Source organism: Mustelus asterias, chromosome 2, assembly GCF_964213995.1.
Source record: "Mustelus asterias chromosome 2, sMusAst1.hap1.1, whole genome shotgun sequence".
Taxonomy (NCBI): Eukaryota; Metazoa; Chordata; class Chondrichthyes; order Carcharhiniformes; family Triakidae; genus Mustelus; species Mustelus asterias.
In genome coordinates, this window is record NC_135802.1 from 65,623,220 (window position 1) to 65,642,062 (window position 18,843).

General features: G+C 39.7%; 1 protein-coding gene across 2 annotated transcripts in view; it reads left to right on the forward strand.

The window, feature by feature from the left end:
• The window catches only part of cul1b (cullin 1b), a 110,037-nt gene that overhangs the window by 83,560 nt on the left and 7,634 nt on the right, over positions 1-18,843 (forward strand). For both annotated transcript variants that reach the window (XM_078236561.1, XM_078236570.1), the window contains 9 exons: positions 1,951-2,082; positions 2,832-2,949; positions 3,397-3,473; positions 3,588-3,719; positions 7,910-8,002; positions 8,312-8,359; positions 8,442-8,524; positions 8,606-8,711; positions 17,342-17,455. In XM_078236561.1, coding sequence (XP_078092687.1) covers positions 1,951-2,082; positions 2,832-2,949; positions 3,397-3,473; positions 3,588-3,719; positions 7,910-8,002; positions 8,312-8,359; positions 8,442-8,524; positions 8,606-8,711; positions 17,342-17,455 — 903 coding nt within the window. The remainder of the gene's footprint in view (positions 1-1,950; positions 2,083-2,831; positions 2,950-3,396; positions 3,474-3,587; positions 3,720-7,909; positions 8,003-8,311; positions 8,360-8,441; positions 8,525-8,605; positions 8,712-17,341; positions 17,456-18,843) is intronic.

Consider the following 18,843-nt stretch of genomic DNA (forward strand, 5'->3'; position numbering starts at 1 on the left):
GCTGCATTTACACATTTTGTTTTATACTAACTATCCTATCATTCTTCATGTCTATTTGAAGCCATGATGTGTCTATTTGAAGCCATGATATGCTGTTTGATTGTTACTTTGCATGGAAAATTCCACATCTCTCCTTTAATCCCCTGACAACTAATTGCCTTTGCTGTCTGGGTTTGGATTACAAATCTGTTTCCTACCTCAAACATTGGGGTATCTCAACTCTGTGTTCTTCCTACAAGTCGACCATATTTCTACACAACATAGTGTTGAAATAGTGTCTTTAAATTAAATAAGCACCCGCAGGAGCGTTATAAAACAATCACATTGAGCCATGCAATGCAATCTTTCATCAAATGATGAAAACGTTGTTACAGAGAATGGGTTTAAAGCACCATCTTAATGGAGTTGAAGAGATTTCGGCAAATTCTACCCTTAACTAGTCTTGATGACAATGGAGCAATTAAAATCAGAAATGCTGAAGAATTAAGGAGGATCTCTCAGAGGGTTGTGGGTTGGAGGCGAAAATGGAGGATCAAGGCTATTGATGACTTTTGAAAGTATGGATGGGTTTTTTAAAATTGGGTTTTTACTTTACTGGGAGCAAAATGTAGGTCAACAAGTGCACTGGTGGTGGGTGCATAGAACTTAGTCCAAATCAGGACACAGGCAGTAGAATTTACCTCAAATTTATGGAGGATAAATCTGGAAAGCTGGTCTGAAGTACGTTGGAATATTCAAGTGTGGATGTTACAAAGGCAAGGATGTGGGTTTCAGCAACAGATGAACTGTGGCAGGGCCTGAGATGCATAGAGAGTTGGAATTTTGAATGTGAATGTTGGGGGGAGGGGGGTTGGGGTGGTGGTTCTTCATTGCTGATGTGTGAAGTAGCTGGGAAGGATATATAGGATGGAGAGTGATGCAAAGAAATAAATTAAAATGATCGTATTTGTGTTTGATCTAATGGAAGTAGCGAGGCTGTGTGAAATGGCAAAGTTAAGGGGATGATTGTGAATATTAATTGAAGAGTTTATCTGGAGGGCAAGATTAAGGGAGTACAGGAAGGCAGTGAACTCGAGAAAGCATGATGAGTTGAGATGGAGATTGAAATCATCAAGAATTAAGTGTCTCTGATGTGTGAGGAAGCTGTGGAGAATAATGAGTGATGGTGAAACATGTTTTGCAGTACCTTGGTGGCAATAGAAGACATGGATTTGCGAAAAGGAGTGGAACAAGGGGTAATGCTCAAAGCTGGAGAAAGTGCCAGAGGAAAAGGGAGACATGCACATGAGTGAACAGCCATATCACCACCATGGTGATCTCAGTAGGGATAGTGGTAGAAGATGTGACTTGGTGGGGAAGCATCATTTAGAAGCTGTCATTGACCCACAGCCAGGTTTCCATCAAGACTACAATGTTGCTGCAATCATCCACAAGAAGTTCATGGATGGAAATGGTCTTGTTCATAAGTAATCAGATATTCTAGAGGGACTGTGAAAACCTGGCAGAATTCACAGGGTCAGCAGTAAAAAGGTTGAGCTATTCGTGAAGGTTTGGCAAGATCGGACCTCAATAGGTGCACTGGGTGGAAGTTCGGTAAGAAAATAAGGTGGGCCCTTAATGAGGCAGTGCTAATTGCCTCAGTGGTCTCTTCTGAGAATGCCAAGAAAAACAGAGGGAGGCCATAGGCTTATCTAAGAGAGTTCGACTTGGCTGTACCACTGTTATGTGGATATTTTGGCCTCTAATGTTTTTTAGAAGGGAGGTAATTGGCTGTGTTTAATGTCATATGACCTTTCTGCAACATCATCAGAAAACTGGTCTCCATCTATACAATTTGGAGATTTTTGTGCTATTCATTATCTTTGGACAAAGATTTTGTATCTGCCACAATAAATTTACATCCTTTTGTAATTTGTAAAATACCTATTGATTGAATTGTTTGATTTTCAGATGGTGGTGTTTAAATATATTGAAGACAAAGATGTATTCCAGAAGTTCTATGCCAAGATGTTAGCAAAGAGACTGGTTCATCAGAACAGTGCGAGTGATGATGCAGAAGCTAGTATGATCTCCAAACTAAAGGTCAGTTGGAGTTAATTTAAACTTGGTTTGTAGTTTTGTTTTCCATTCATGGTTCCTGCCACTCTGATCTTTGTTGAGCTGACCAGTCTAAGTCAGGATGATCTGGATTTATTTTGTTTGCTTGGCTCACTTTCCCAGGAGGCACTTAATTTATTAATTGAGACATTACAAATGTCTAGACTGCATGCTCTTTTTAAAAAAAAAAAATTTAATAATGATGTAGGTAGTGAGACCTTGCTGAGCTGAGTATGGATGTGTGAAGCTCTTGTTTTGCCCCCAGCCTTATGAGGAGGCAAGTAGTTAGTGACTGGTTTCTTTTTTGCATTGTTCTGAAAATCAAATCAATGCCAACAGTTTTTGTGCTCCACGAAAGTGACACTGAAATAAAATAAAACCTTGCAGTTATATAGCACATTGTTTCGTGAAAACCCAAACAATTTTCAGAATGTGAATTGCTTTGAAATATTAAGGCAAACTTTGTAGTTTTTCATAAATATGAATCTCAGTCGGATGAAGTTTTTACATTTCTGCTGCGCAGCCTTTGGGCTGAGGCATTTCTCAATGCCACTGTCTAGCACATTTCCACTCCTTTCTTTCCACCGTTGTTCTCCAGGCTGCATACTTAATTGGGATAAATTAGAATTTAATTGAGTTTAATGTAGCATTGCCCAGAAAACATTTTTATTCAACATTAATCAAACCGTTAGGCTGAATTGCAATTACCTGATGAGCTTTTCTTCATATTTCAGCAAGCCTGTGGCTTTGAGTATACCTCTAAACTCCAGCGTATGTTTCAAGACATTGGTGTGAGCAAAGACTTGAATGAACAATTCAAAAAGCATTTGTCTAATTCTGAGCCACTTGACTGTAAGTATAAATTGTGAATGGTCTATGAAGTTGAAGGGATGTTTGTAGCATTTTTCCTGGTAATGAAAGGTTATTTAGATATAATCACTATGTCAAATATCTTTCATAGACTATCAAAAATTCTGTCTATTTCATTAATCCTTTCTTTAAAAAAAAAAGCCTACAATGTGACTTCTGGATGTGTCTGAAATCCTCACACTCTTGGCTGTAATGGAGGGGTTAACTCATTTGTTTTGAGTGAATCATAATGGAGAGAGGAATTTTAGTTCCGTGTTTGTACATTAATGTCCCACCAGCAAAATTTCATGGCCTATGTACTTGTGTTTTTTCTTTGTAATTTGGCTTACCCATTTCAACCTTAATGTGGTCTGATGGTTTGTTTCAACAAATGTATTATAAAAATGGTTACATTTTGAAAAAGGCTTTTTTTTCCTCTCCTTCCCCCAGTGGATTTCAGTATTCAGGTTTTGAGTTCCGGTTCTTGGCCCTTTCAGCAATCCTGTACATTTGCACTCCCATCTGAGGTAAATTTGATATATGTTTGCTATTTATTTTGCATGCTGTTACAAATGGTTCATAAGTAATAATAGAAGTTAATAAAATTCATTTGAATAAACATCAGCTTTGTGTTACTGCAGTTGGAACGCAGTTACCAGAGATTCACAGCATTCTATGCCAGTCGACACAGTGGTCGGAAATTGACGTGGCTCTATCAATTGTCCAAAGGAGAACTAGTTACAAACTGCTTCAAGAACAGATATACTTTACAGGTGAGATGTGAGACGATCATTTAAAAACAAAACCCATGGTCAATACCTATCACAAGTGTGCTTGTTGTTAATAGCAACATTTATTTATATATCTAATGCATACACATTCAGATTAATTCATTTCCAAGTTTTCAAAACTTGAATAAAATCTCTCCATTTGTTTTGTTTTAAATCAACAAAAGAAAACTAACATATACAACTTGGGTGCACAAAGCACATTACCATTAAGTCCCGAAAGTTCTTGAGTTTTGAATTGATACAAATGGTTGACACAGCAATACCCTTTTTGTGTCATCAAATTAACTTGATACTGATGTCAATGCAATGAATTTTAAATTGTGACAGTTAACTGTCATATTTCTAGGATAGAAATGATTTCTACGTATGAACAAAAAACTGGATAGTAAATGCATGTATATTTTCTCATGGAAACTTACTCACGTGCAACACCAAACATGCAACTTTACTTCTGTTGCACAGGAATATACACAGGATGTACCAATAGATCTATTTTAAAAAGAGCAAAGCACAATTTTGCCACCAGGAACTTTTCAAACATGGTGCTCCTTTGTATAAATGTTAGACACTTTGGCTTTTTAAGCTTAATTTGCTCTTGTGGATTTGGGAAGTATGCTGTTATATATTGCTCCTATAAGCATTGGCTTCATCAGCACCAGAGGAATGTTAAGTGTTGTTTGGACTAAGGTGCCTACTTAATTACTTTGGATAACGGTACATTGTTAGACCCTTTACTTAAATCTGCATGCCCATATAAAAGAAATTATGATTTGCTGCTTTATTTGCTCGCATTGTAAACAATATCATTATTAATTGGCATCGACAGAGTTAACTCCCAAGCGTTCTTAAATGGATTCTGGCAAGGTTTCTTCCCCCAAACAATGTGTAATTGAATGTCGTTGCTCCCTGTGTCATGTGGCTGTGAAGTTGTAGTTTGAAGTTAAATTTCTGGAAGTAAGCAATCTGTTATTACAATGACTTGAGAGTTGGAATCTTCCTCACAAGAAGAGGTGGTTTCTGTCTTAGTTCAGCTGAAGATTTGTTGATGAGTTCATTTGCATCTTCCACAAGAAAATTTAGTAACATGCTCTTTGTGTTGAAATTGGTACTTCAGGATAGAGGAGTGTGAGATTCTTTTCTCCGATAACTTTTATAGATGATCCTATCCTTTGGCAACATTTCTTGAGGCACTGTAAGGAAAGACAATTAAAGCCAAGGTTTTGTTTTTGCCCCCAGTTGTCTGTTGTTAATTTGCCTTTGTTAACAAAGGTAACGCTGTAAATTTTCTCTTCTCCAACTATTTTCAACTTCCTTTTCTAAGATGGATCAAAGCACTTGTACTATTTGGAATTAATGTACTCTTATGAAAACGGCATTGTGAAAGTATACAGTTGGTGTGACATATAGCATTTAGATCGCATTGTGAGAATGTATATCCACATTTAACCTCCTAGTGCAAATTATTACATGCATTCAAGCAGTCATATAGTGTCTCAGCATTTTCTGCATAGAATCCCTGTATCATCTGGCAGATAATCAAAATTAACAAAGATCAAGGTCTCTGGATGGCTTTATTCTCAATAATCCTGAATCCTAATTTGTGAACAGCTATCTGTGAAAAGGTATAAAAGCGTAAAGCGGGCATCTGTAGAGAGTGGATTTTCATGTGCTACAATATTTTTACAGCCATTAGTTTGTGCAACCCATCCCTAATGTTTACTTTTGCCCTTGTCCCCAGCAAAGCCATTAATACTAACATGGGTTCAGTTGGGACAAATGTCTTCGTTTTGTTGTAATTTCTATGCATCCATTAAAAAATTGAGCTCATAGATTTTTTTGTCACTAACGTTAAGATCATCTATTCAGCTGTCTATGCTACTGCTCCTCACCCAACCCCATGCACCCGCCTGCCCCAGATTAGCTAGGGAGTGAATAGGACACCAAAAATGCAAACAGGAGATGACTACGTGTAGGTGGAAGGATAGGTCATCATTGGAGCAATGCCCAAAAAATTACAATAAGGAAATGAAATGTGCACAATAAATAAGCCTGTTGTGGAAACAGCCATGACAGAGAGTTCATTAAGAGAACTTACTGATGGGTCATATGTGCTTTTTACAGCATTGGTAGGTTATGGGAGCAACATTCTAAAGTTTAGGTATTGCTGATAACATTTCATTTAAGTTTCTTTGATATCTCCCTGTTTTTCTCCTGTGACAAATACTGTTCAGTTCTGTAATACATCGAAGGTTTTCTTTGAAAATGGCCCGTCAATTTTTGGCATCCTACAAAGGTGCCAATCTGTACCCTTTGAAAGATTCAAGGAATTGTAAATACTAATGCTGGTTTGTTCCCTGAGTGGTGGTTCTCTAAACTAAAAGTATTGAGCCCAGTTTGAGTGATAGGCCCAATTCAGAACTCTGGTACTTGGTGTGCGCTACATTCAGCAGAAGTTATTTGAACATGTTGGAGTGGACATTAGTCTGTTTTTTGATGGTAAAGTGGGTACAGTGCATACCAGTTTCTGGGCACAAGTGCCTGCATCAAATCTATGCAGCAGCAAATTAAAACTAAAACTTTTGTCTTTGCTGTTTTTTGACATATTTTTAACTATCTAAATTCAGTGTTGGAGCTCTTCTGTAAAATGTGTGAAAAATTAGGAGCGTTGCTGAGAAAAAGAAATGTGCTATTGAAGCTTCAGGAAGACAGACTAAGTGTGCCAAATTTGAAAGGGAATCACAGTTTATACTGCAGAAGAAAAGGATGCTAATTTATTGGCAGGTATACTCTGGTTGTGGCATTGTTTAGAGAATGCACCAGGGAGCCCGACAGCCATTGTGTCATAGGGCCCTGGCATCTCACTAGTACTGAAATTCAAATTCATACATACAACTCGTATTACTCATTTCTGTGGTTGGCAGAATGTCTTTTTTGGCCTGTTGGTGGAAAATACCACTTGTATTGCAGCGACATTGTAGCAACATGAAGCCAGTGGTTTTACCTGTTGCTCAAATGTTTGAGATACTTTAGTGAGCTCCATCCTCCTTCCTGATTCACCTATGAAATGGAGCAGCCTAACGATCTCCCTTTCCACAACAAGCTTGTTCAGAACTCTGCTAATGGGTTCTCTAAAGTGAATACTGCAACCCACTTTCACTGGTTGTTATGCACATTGGGATTTCTGCAGTTCCACATGTTATAAGATTGGCCTTATCGACAATCTCATAAATAGAACCCAAGTTATTTGCTCACCACACAAGCTAGACACAAAAATGGGGTGTTTCAAAGCTTTCCTGAAGGATAATGGCTACCCCAGTCAGTTCATTGCTCATTGTGTATCGCAGAGTCATGAATGGGCCCGGGGCTGCCATTTTTGGACCAAAAAATGCCCAATATACTTTGGAAAAGTGAAGTATCTCAAAATTTGAGCAACAGGTGAAGCTAGCAGTTTCACGCTGCTACTATACACAGTGGAGCATAAGTGGTACTTTCCATTAACAGGATTCTGCTATCAAGCCAAAAAGGATGTTCTGCCTACTGATGTGGAGTAACGTTAATGAATCCTAGCGCTGCTGCAATGCCAGGTATGAAGGCCATATGTCCCAACAACTGCCGATCATATCAAACATCATGTCCCTTCAACTGTTCGCAATCTTATTTCTAATGTTTACCCATACAAGTATAAATCCCTTAAAACTACCTTTGGTTTCCTAACACACGTGATGTATCTATTGTTGACTGTTGTGTATCCTGAAATTATTTTTAGGAGTTAATATTCCATATATCCCACTACACTATTTCCAGCACACTTTTGCTAGAGTTGTGGCAACCAAACTTTGAGTTTATGTATGGACACATTGTCTGCCAAACTTTGAATTTATGTATTACAGGCTTGTTGTTTTTATTCATTCAACAGAATACTGATGTTTTACACCTATTGGGTGCCATTGCATTCTTTGCTTTGTTGCAGCTGCTCTTTTTAAAAAAAATCTTGCTGTTGGTCATTAAGTTATCCAAATTGATCAGAAGGCAGTGAAAATAATACAATATATGACACATTTCTTCCCCCCTTCCTCCATCATTATGCAATATGCATGGCAGTAGTAGTAGTTTGTTAGAACCCTCCTCAAAATAAATACTCAGGATGTAATTGTCTACTTTCCTTCTCTAAGGCATCCACTTTCCAGATGGCGATCCTACTTCAGTATAACACAGAGGATGCCTACACCGTTCAGCAGTTAACAGACAGTACTCAAATCAAAATGGTAAGAGCAGGGGGGTGACAAAAATAACTATCCTTAATGACCTTGGTGTATGATCCAACAAGAACAGGGAGTTTCAATGGCATTGAACTTTGAAAATTGGTGACAATTTTGGGATGATGCTCGAAAAAAAGGCCTATTATGGTATTGTAGTAAAGCAAATTGTTTCTTGAAGGTTCTCAGCAGCAGATGGTAATGAATTAAATTTCATGATCTCTCAGCAACTGCATTTTATGTGCATCCTTTTGTTCTGATTAGGGCAAAGTGTTTGACATCAAACTTGAAATTGAAGTAATTTTTTATTAATTACAGGACATATTGGTACAGGTTTTACAGATATTATTGAAGTCCAAACTGCTGGTAAGTGCTGATTTATTGTTCAAAGGAAACAGTCATCAAATAATCAAATACATTACTTGATCAGTTTCTTTTTTAAAATTAGGTTTTGGAAGATGAAAGTGCAAATGTGGATGAAGTAGAGATGAAGCCTGACACATTAATCAAACTGTACCTGGGGTACAAAAAGTAAGTAATGTTGAAGTAATAAACATAGCTATTAAGCATATGTTTGGATCAGGTGTGCTAAACTGATCTGCTTTCTTTTAGTAAAAAGCTGAGGGTGAACATTAATGTACCAATGAAGACAGAACAGAAACAAGAGCAAGAGACCACACACAAAAACATAGAAGAAGATAGGAAGTTGTTGATTCAGGTAGGCCCTTTTTGAGATAAATATATTGATTCATGACTTTTTCTTCTTGATCATTACCTGATGACCTGTACCCAACATGGCCAAGGGCATTTTAAAATTATATTTCTAAACAAGATTAGCAATGAACAATTTAATCAAAGGACTGGTTTGGTGATTAGTTTCTATCACATTGTAGCAAGCAGTACAAAGAAAAGCTATTTAAACAAAAACATAGCGTTAATCTTTCAATTTCCTGCTTTTTGTGTACTTCTGTGATGGTTACAAACTTTATTAGCTTACAATGTTTTCTCTCTTGTTGCTGCCGCTTGTACAGTATTAGTAGATGGGTTGAAGACTTCATTTGAAATTTCTATCCAAGTGTGTTTTAGATATTCTTCGCAACAAAACCCAGTTTAGTGATACAGGTACAGGCTATCATGGTTGTATGGAGGTTTTAAACAGTTTACAAATCATCCTATAGCCACAGTTAAGGTTTTTCAACAAAAAATCATCGCTTTGGACACCCAATTAAATGTGGAGACTGTCCGGGAAGTACTGAGAAAATTATTCCTCCATATCTGAATGGAACTGGTCCTGATCCACAGCTCTTCCGTTAACAAAAGCTAAAATAGCTGACACTGCTGTGTAAATACTGCGGGATGAGGTCCTACAAGCTGAATTTAGGGAGTTAGGAGTTAAACTAAAAAGTAGTAATCTCAGGATTGCTGCCAGTGCCACGTGCTAGTCAGAGTAGGAATGTCAGGATAGCTAAGGTGAATACGTGGCTTGAGAGATGGTGCAAGAGGGAGGGATTCAAATCCCTGGGATATTGGAACCGGTTCTGGGGGAGATGGGACCAGTGCAAATCTGCACCTGGGCTAGTGCTGTTGGGGAGGGTTCAAACAAGTGTGGGAGGCGGATGGGAACCGATGCAGGAAGTCAGAGGGAAGTAAAGTGGAGACAGAAACAAAAGGCAGTAAGGGGAAAAGTGGAAGCGAGAGAAACCAAAGACAAAAATCAAAAAGGGCCATAGTACAGAGTGGAGAACTCACTGAATGGGTCCAGTAAGGCTACAAAAAATAAAACACGAGTGTGTACAAAACATGACAGGTCAGTTGGTCTGAGAAAGCAGGGCAGAGAGCAAGGGAAGTCTAAATTAAACTGCATTTATTTCAATGCAAGAGGCCTGACGGGCAAGGCAGATGAACTCGGCATGGATGGGTACATGGGACTGGGATTGAAACATGGCTAATGGAGGGGCAGGACTGGCAGCTCAATATTCCAGGGTATAGATGGTATTGGAAAGATAGAACAGAAGGTAAGAGAGGAGGGGGGAGCTGCATTTTTGATTAGGGAGAACATCACGGCAGTACTAAGAGGGGATATACCCAAGGGTTCACCCACTGAGTCTATATGAGTAGAACTGATAAATAAGGGAGAGATAGGATTGTATTACACGTTGCCCAAATAGTCAGCAGGAAATTGAGGAGCAAATATGTAAGGAGATTACAGATAGCTCCAAGAAAAATAGGATGGTAATAGTAGGGGATTTTAATTTTTCCAACACTGACTGGGACAGCCATAGTATTAGAGGCTTGGTTGGAGATAAATTTGTTGAGTGTATTCAGGAGGAATTTCTCATTGACTATGTGAATGGCCCGACTAAGGAGGGGACAAAACTTGACCTCCTCTTGGGAATTAAGGAAGGGCAGGTGACAAGTGTTAGTGAGGGGCCAGTGACCATAATTCCATTAGTTTTAAGATGCTTATGGAGAATGATAAGTCTAGCCCAAAAGTTAAAATTCTAAATTGGGGTATTTTGATGGTATTAGACAGGAACTTTCAAAAGTTGATTGGGGGAGTCTGTGAGCAGGCAAAGGGACATCTGGTAAGTGGGAGGCTTTCAAAGGTGTATTAACCAGGGTTTAGGGTAAGCACATTCATTTTAGAGTGAAGGGCAAGGCTGGTAGAAGTAGGGAACCCTGGAAGACTCAGGATATTGGGGCCCTGATCGAAAAGGAGGAGGAGGCGTCTGCCATGCATAGGCAAGTGGATCCCCTGAAGAGTATAGAGGTTGTTGGAGTAGAGGTAAGAGAGAAATCAGGAGGGCAAAAAGAGGACATGAGATTGTTTTGGCAGATGAGGTAAAGGAGAATCCAAAGAGATTCTACAAATAAATGAATATTTCTCATCAGTATTTACTATTGAGAAACGCATGGATGTTAGGGAACTTGGGGAAATAAATAGTGATGTCTTGAGGAGTGTACATTATTACAGAGAAGGAGGTGCTGGAAGTCTTAAAGCGCATCAAGGTAGATAAATCCCTGAGACCTGATGAAGTGTATCCCAGGACATCGTGGGAGGCTATGGAGGAAATTGCGGGTCCCCTAGCTGAGATATTTGAATCATTGGCGAGGTGCCTGAAGATTGGAGAGTGGCAAATTTTGTGCCTTTGTTTAAAAAGGGCTGCAGGGAAAAGCCTGGGAACTACAGGCCAGTGAGCGCACATCTGTGGTGGGCAAGCTGTTGGAAGGTATTTTGAGAGACAGGATCTACAGGCATTTGGAGAAGCAAGGACTGATTAGGGACAGTCAGCATGACTTTGTGAGTGGAAAATCATGTCTCACAAATTTGATTGGGTTTTTTGAAGGGGTAACCAAGAAGGTAGATGAGGGCAGTGTAGTCGATGTTGTCTACATGGACTTTAGCGAGGCCTTTGACATTGCACCGCATGGTAGGTTGTTGCATAAGGTTAAATCTCAAGGGATCCAGAGTGAGGTATCTAAATGGATACAAAATTGGCTTCTTGAAAGAAGCCGGAGGCCTGTGACCAGCGGTGTGCCTCAGGGATCAGTGCTGGGTCCACTGTTATTTGTCATTTATATTAATGATTTGGATGAGAATATAGGAGGCATGGTTAGTAAGTTTGCAGATGACACTAAGATTGGTGGCATAGTGGACAGTGAAGAAAGTTATCTCCAATTGCAACGGGATATTGATCAATTGGGCCAGTGGGCTGACGAATGGCAGATGGAGTTTAATTTGGACAAATGCGAGGTGATGCATTTTGGTAGATTGAGCCATGGCAGGACTTACTCAGTTAATGGTAGGGTGGCATATAAATAATTTGGAGGAAGATGTAGCTGGTGTGATCAGTAAGTTTGTGGACGACACGCAGATTGCTGGAGTTGCGGATAGTGATGAACATTGTCAGAGAATACAGCAGGATATAGATAGGCTGGAACATTGGGCGGAGAAATGGCAGATGGAATTTAATCCAGATAAATGCGAAGTGATGCATTTCAGTAGATCTAATGTAAGGGGGAGCTGTACAATAAATGACAGAACCATCAGGAGTATAGACACACAGAGGGACCTGGGTGTACAGGTCCACAGATCCTTAAAGGTGGCGAGGGTGGTGAAGAAGGCATATGGCATGCTTGCCTTTATTGGACGGGGCATAGAATATAAAAGTTGGCATATGATGTTGCAGCTGTATAGAACGATGGTTAGGCCACATTTGGAATACTGCGTCCAGTTCTGGTCGCCACACTACCAGAAGGACATGGAGGCTTTGGAGAGAGTGCAGAGAAGGTTTACCAGGATGTTGCCTGGTATGGAGGGTCTTAGCTACGAGGAGAGATTAGGTAAACTGGGGTTGTTCTCCCTGGAAAGACGCAGGATGAGGGGCGACCTAAAAGAGGTGTATAAAATTATGAAGGGCATAGATAGAGTGAACAGTGGGAAGCTTTTTCCCAGGTCGGAGGTGACGAACACAAGGGCTCATGGGTTCAAGCTGAGGGGGGCAAGGTTCAACACAGATGTCAGAGGGACGTATTTTACACAGATGGTGGTGGGGGCCTGGAATGCACTGCCAAGGAAGGTGATCGAGGCGGACACGCTGGGATCATTTAAGACTTATCTAGGTAACCACATGAACAGACTGGGAATAGAGGGATACAAAAGAATGGTCTAGTGGGCACATGAGCGGCACAGGCTTGGAGGGCCGAAGGGCCTGTTCCTGTGCTGTATTGTTCTTTGTGTTGGGGAGAGTTACAGAACAAAGAGATCTAGGGGTACATGTTCATAACTCTTTGAAAGTGGAGTCACAGGTGGACAGAGTGGTGGAGAAGGCATTCGGCATGCTTGATTTCATTGGTCAGAACATTGAATATAGGTGTTAGGACGTCTTGTTGAAGTTGTACAAGACATTGGTAAGGCCACATTGGCAATACTGTGTGCAGTTCTGGTCACCCTATTATAGAAAGGATATTATTAAACTAGAAAGAGCGCAGAAAAGATTTACTAGGATGCTATCGGGACTTGATGGTTTGAGTTATAAGGAGAGGCTGGATAGACTGGAACTTTTTTCTCTGGAGCGTAGGAGGCTGAGGGGTGATCTTATAGAGGTCTATAAAATAATGAGGGGCACAGATCGGCTAGATAGTCAATATCTCTTCCCAAAGGTAGGGAAGTCTAAAACTAGAGGGCATAGGTTTAAGGTGAGAGGGGAGAGATACAAAAGTATCCTGAGGGGCAATTTCTTCACACACACGGTGGTGAGTGCCTGGAACAAGCTGCCAGAGGTAGTAGTATAGGAGGGTACAATTTTGTCTTTTAAAAAGCATTCGGATAGTTGCATGGGTAAGATGGGTATAGAGGGATATGGGCCAAATGCGGGCAATTGAGATTAGCTTAGGGATTTTTTTTTAAAAGGGCAGCATGGACAAGTTGGGCCGAAGGGCCTGTTTCTATGCTGTAACCCTTTTACTCTATGAAATACATAAAGGGCAAAAGAGTAACTAGGGAGATAGTAGGGCCTCTTAAGGATCAACAAGGTTATCTACGTGCAAATTCAGAAGAGATCGGTGAGATCCTAAATGAATTTTTCTCATCGGTATTTGTTGTTGAGAAAGGCATGGATGTTCGGGAACTTGGGGAAATAAATAGTGGTGTTTTGAGGATTGTACATATTACAGAGAAGGAGGTGCTGGAAGTCTTAAATTGCATCAAGACAGATAAATCCCCGGGACCTGATGATATGTATCCCAAGACATTGTAGGAGGCTAGGGAGGAAATTGCGGTTCCCCAAGCAGAGATATCTGAATCATCGACAGGCACAGGTGAGGTGCCTGAAGATTGGAAGGTAGCAAATATTGTGCCTTTGTTTAAGAAGGGTTGGAAGGAAAAGCCTGGGAACTACAGACCGGTGAGTCTAACATCTGTAGTGAGCAAGTTGTTAAAAGGTATTCTGAGAGACAGGATCTACAGGCATTGAGAGGGGCAAGGACTGATTAGGGACAGTTGGCATGACTTTAAGTGAAAAATCATGTCTCACGAATTTGATTGAGTTTTTTGAAGGGGTAACCAAGAATGTAGATGAGAACAGTGCAGTCGACGCTGTCTACATGGACTTTAGCAAGGCTTTTGACAAATTACCCCATGGTAGGTTGCTGCATAAGGTTCAATCTCACGAGATCCAGTATGAGGTAGCCAATTGGATACAAAATTGACTTGACAACAGAAGACAGAGAGTGGTTGTAGAGGGTCATTTTTGTCAAACTGGAGGCCTGTGACCAGTGGTGTGCCTCAGGAATCGGTGCTGGGTCCACTGTTTTATATTTTTATATATATATATATATTAATGATTTGGATGAGAATTTAGGAGGCATGGTTAGTAAGTTTGCAGATGCCACCGAGATTGGCGGCACAGTGGACAGTGAAGAAGGTTATGTAGGATTGCAACGGGATCTTGATCAATTTGGCCGATGAATGGCAGATGGAGTTTAATTTAAGCAAATGTGAAGTGGTTCATTTTGGTAGATCAAATCAGAGCAGAACCTGCTCAGTTAATAGTAGGGTGTTGGGGACAGTATAGAACAAAGAGATCTAGGAGTACAGGTTCGTAGCTCCTGGAAGGGGGAGTCGAAGGTGAACAGAGTGGTGGACAAGGCATTCGGCATGCTTGGTTTCATTGGTCAGAACATTGAATACAGGAGTTGGGATGTCTTGTTGAAGTTGTACAAGACATTAGCAAGAACACACTTGGAATACTGTGTACAGTTCTGGTCACCTTATTAAAGAAGGGATATTATTAAACTAGAAAGAGTGCACAAAAGATTTACGAGGATGCTACTGGGACTTGATGGTTTGAGTTATGAGGGGAGGCTGGATGGACTGGGACTTTTTTCCCTGGAGCGTAGGAGGCTTAGGGGTGAACTTATAGAGGTCAATAAAATAATGAGGACATAGATAAGATAGGTAGTCAACATTTTTTCCCAAAGGTAGGGGAGTCTGAAACTAGAGGGCATAGGTTTAAGGTGAGAGAGGAGATGCAAAAGGGTCCAGAGGGACAATTTTTTCAGAGGGTGGTGAATGTCTGGAATGAGCTGTCAGAGGCAGTAGTAGAGGTGGGTACAATTTTGTCTTTTAAAAAGCATTTAGACCAGTGGTTCCCAAAGGGTGCGGCGAGAGAGGATGGCAAGTGTGGCGGGAAGATTCAAGGACAATCGAAGAAACATTTAAACATGGTTTAAACAAGCATTGTTTTACACTTTCTGGATGTCCCACGATATTATAAAGTAGTTGTGTTCTATGTTGTGAATCAAGCACTGCTAGGAGGAGTTTGTTTTGGTTTTTGAATGTATTTCTTGAATGTATTTCTTATCAATAAAAAATTCGGTGTGGCGCGAGCAAATTTTTATTCCGAAAGTGCGGCCCAGTGAAAAAAGTTTGGGAACCACTGATTTAGACAGTTACATGAGTAAAATGTGTATAGAGGGATATGGGCCAAATGCGGGCAATTGGGATTCACTTCATGGTTAAAAACTGTGCGGCATAGACAAGTTGGGCCGAAGGGCCTGTTTCCATGCTGTAAACCTCTGACTCGTTCTGCTGAGAGGAGAAGCAATTTGAAAGTTATTCCTTGGGATGTTATTAGACGGGAGGATAGAGTGTATTGGCCAGCGAATATGCTGGGTTAGGATAGAATTTCTAAGTGAAACCAAGATTGTTCAGTCGATGCCATATGAAACTTGTATATTAATGTTACAAACTAACGGATGTGCATTACGATTTTCCAAAATGTATAAGCATTTTTAAAATTAAAAAAGCAATTGTGCAACTCCAAAGAATTTCTCAACTTTTCATCCAATTTTTTAAAAGCTGATTTCTGCTGCATGAAAGCTTTTGAATTTTAGCCACTGAAAAGCCTAGACTGATCAGTGTTATAAACATGTCAGGCCTTCTGTTATCTTATCTTGAGTTTACGCAATCAATCTTTTCCTTAGGTGGAGTTGCAATCATCACAGTTGGGAGTTTGCTTTCACTACTCTGGGCATTGAAAGTCTAACCTTCCAAGTGGGGGAGGGGGTGGGAGGAAGAGGATAACATTATATGAACAAAATATAGTAATCCTTGCATATGGCCTTGAAGCTTTTGAACAACGGACTAACCAACCTTTTAGAGCAGACACAATATGCTAAGCTGTGTTTTAGTGTTCGGAGTGCAGCAAATCTCATTAGTGTAAGTTAATTTCAGCTTATCCTTGTAATTATTATTTTTTTAAAAACACCCGTTTAGTGGAATTAAAATAAACCACTTCTTGTGCAAAAGCAGAATGTTGGATGGTGGAAATCTGAAATTAAAATAGAAAATGCTGAAAATGCATGATGAAAGGTTACGGATATCTACCAGATCTCTGGTTCTAGCAGTTTTTTCTCTTTGTGGCTAGAATTTTTTGTTTTATTTAATATTTCTTGGACATTCTTCAACCTCCTGCCTCAGCTCATTTACTGCTGAAACCCTCGATCCCAAAAATAACAATTTTATTACCTTTAGATGTTTACTCTCCTATTTTCCTGGCTGGCCTCCATTATCCAGCCTCGATAAATTCAACCTTGCCCAAAATCCTCCTGCCCATATGCTAACTTGCCATAGAGGGAGTGTCGCAAAGGTTCACCAGACTGATCCCTTAACTTGTGGAATTACACTGAGGAGAGATGTTCCTTCCCTATAACAAGCTGAAAGCACGTTATGCACAAGTTGACCCCTTTAAGTTACCATGCAAAAAAAAAGGGCCATGCTCTTCAAATTGTCTACAACTCTAGAAAAAAAATTAGACGGGACGTTGTCTACCACTGTTTCTTATGTAAAATTATGAAGGACTTTAATGGAGTAAATAAACGGGAGATGGATCAGTGATCACAGGGCATGTTATTTACAGCAGTTGGCAAAATAAGCAGAGGTGAGTTGAATGGACACTGTTGCCAAAATTTTACCGCCTTGCCTGCCAACAGAGAATGCCACTCTGCGAGTCTCGCCTGTTCTGATTCCGGGACAGACGTGCCGGTAAAACTCCGGCCTGTATTTTCACAGTTATGATCTGCAATGTACTTCCTACAAGGGTGATGGAAGAAGCTTCAGTAACAACTTTCAAAAGGAAGTCTAATAAATACTCGCAGGAAAAGAGTTAAGAGTTTTGAGCAGCAGGGAAGGCACTGGGAGTTCTTCCCAAAGAACTGGTACAGCAGCATTGGGCCAAATAACTGTTTCATGTATCATTGCATTCTATGATTCTAATCTGCAGTTAAATCTTGAAACAAATGGTGTAATCTTCCATTCGCTGATATTCTTTCTGTCTATCTCCCAAGGCTGCAATTGTACGAATAATGAAGATGAGAAAAGTTCTGAAACATCAGCAGTTACTGGCAGAGGTACTGAACCAACTCTCTTCGAGGTTCAAACCTAGGGTCCCAGTCATTAAGGTAGGTTCATTAGATATATGCATTTTCATGCATACAAACTATTCCTTAATCAAAAATTATTAAATGTGTATTGGAAGTGGACAGCTGCAACCAATTTCTCTTCTACCCAGCTCAACCTCTCTATTTTTGCTGCAGTCTTTGCATCCCTCTTGGAAGTAAACTAAACTGTTATTGATGACTTCTATGAAAAACAAAATTTACACTACTTTTTTATGGTTCCAATTAAATTTTATAAACTCTTGAAAAGTTATTAAAGATTTTGTCGATCAAATTATTTAGAGACTTCAAAAGTGGGTTATACATAGTAGTTTACAGCACTATTTTACAAAGTAAAATTATTTTTTGCAAACTTGGTATCTTTAGAGGTAACAAGAACTGTGGATATGAGTTTTTACTTTGCGTAAAAACTTGACTTCATAAACAACTGTTTAACAAAATTCAACAAAATTTCCAACCTGCTGGCTAGGTTGGACAACTAGCTGTCACAAATGGGGCAGTGCCTGAAAATAATAATGCGGCTATCTTAAACTAGATTTGGATTTAATAGAAAAGTGTATGGTCATTCCTTGGCATCTGAGCTGTTGATTTGTGGTTCATCACAATTACACCACGAGATTCAAAGCATCCGGAGTTGACCAAAGGACCTAACTCTTTGTAATGTGCCTGGAATCTATTCTATCTCTTGCAAGTGTTGCTAACTCCACATTGATAAGGCTGTTCATCATCTAAAACTGTGGTTCCCAACCTTTTTTATGTCATGACACACCATAATACCATTTTAAAAAGAGTATTTTCTCCAACTGTGCTGCCCTCTAGCAAAGCCCTTTTATCTCTAAAATTTCCTAAACAAAAGTCAAGCCACAAACTAATGCAATTTTCATTAGTTTAAGGAGTTTACAATGAAAGTCTTATCAGCAGTTAGTAGCATGTCAAATTAATATTTTTTATTGAAAATGTATACAATTTAAAAGTGTTGTCCATTAAAAATGTCAATTATTTTCATTTTTTAAAATTCTGCATTTCTCAAGTTCAGAAATGAAGGAAGTACTGTGAGCAGCATGTAACTGACTATGTCAGTGTGACACTGGGCCTTGCCTCTCTGAGCAGAGTGAGGAACTGATCATAGGCAACTTGCAGGTTTTGCTCCACAGAGAACGATTCCCTCCTTTTGTTTTTTTTTACATGAACCAGTGTTGAGAATGCCAACTTGCACAGGTTGCTTGTGGGAAATTTAAAGAGTACTATAGTGCGATCTGAAATAGATGGATATTCTTGTCCCAAGGCAACCAAAATGTGTCCAGAGGCAACTGTGCAAACCGTGTATGGTCGATCCTGAGCTCTGCGAATTCCTCTTGTTCTTTTCATGACAATTCCTTTGATGATTCAAA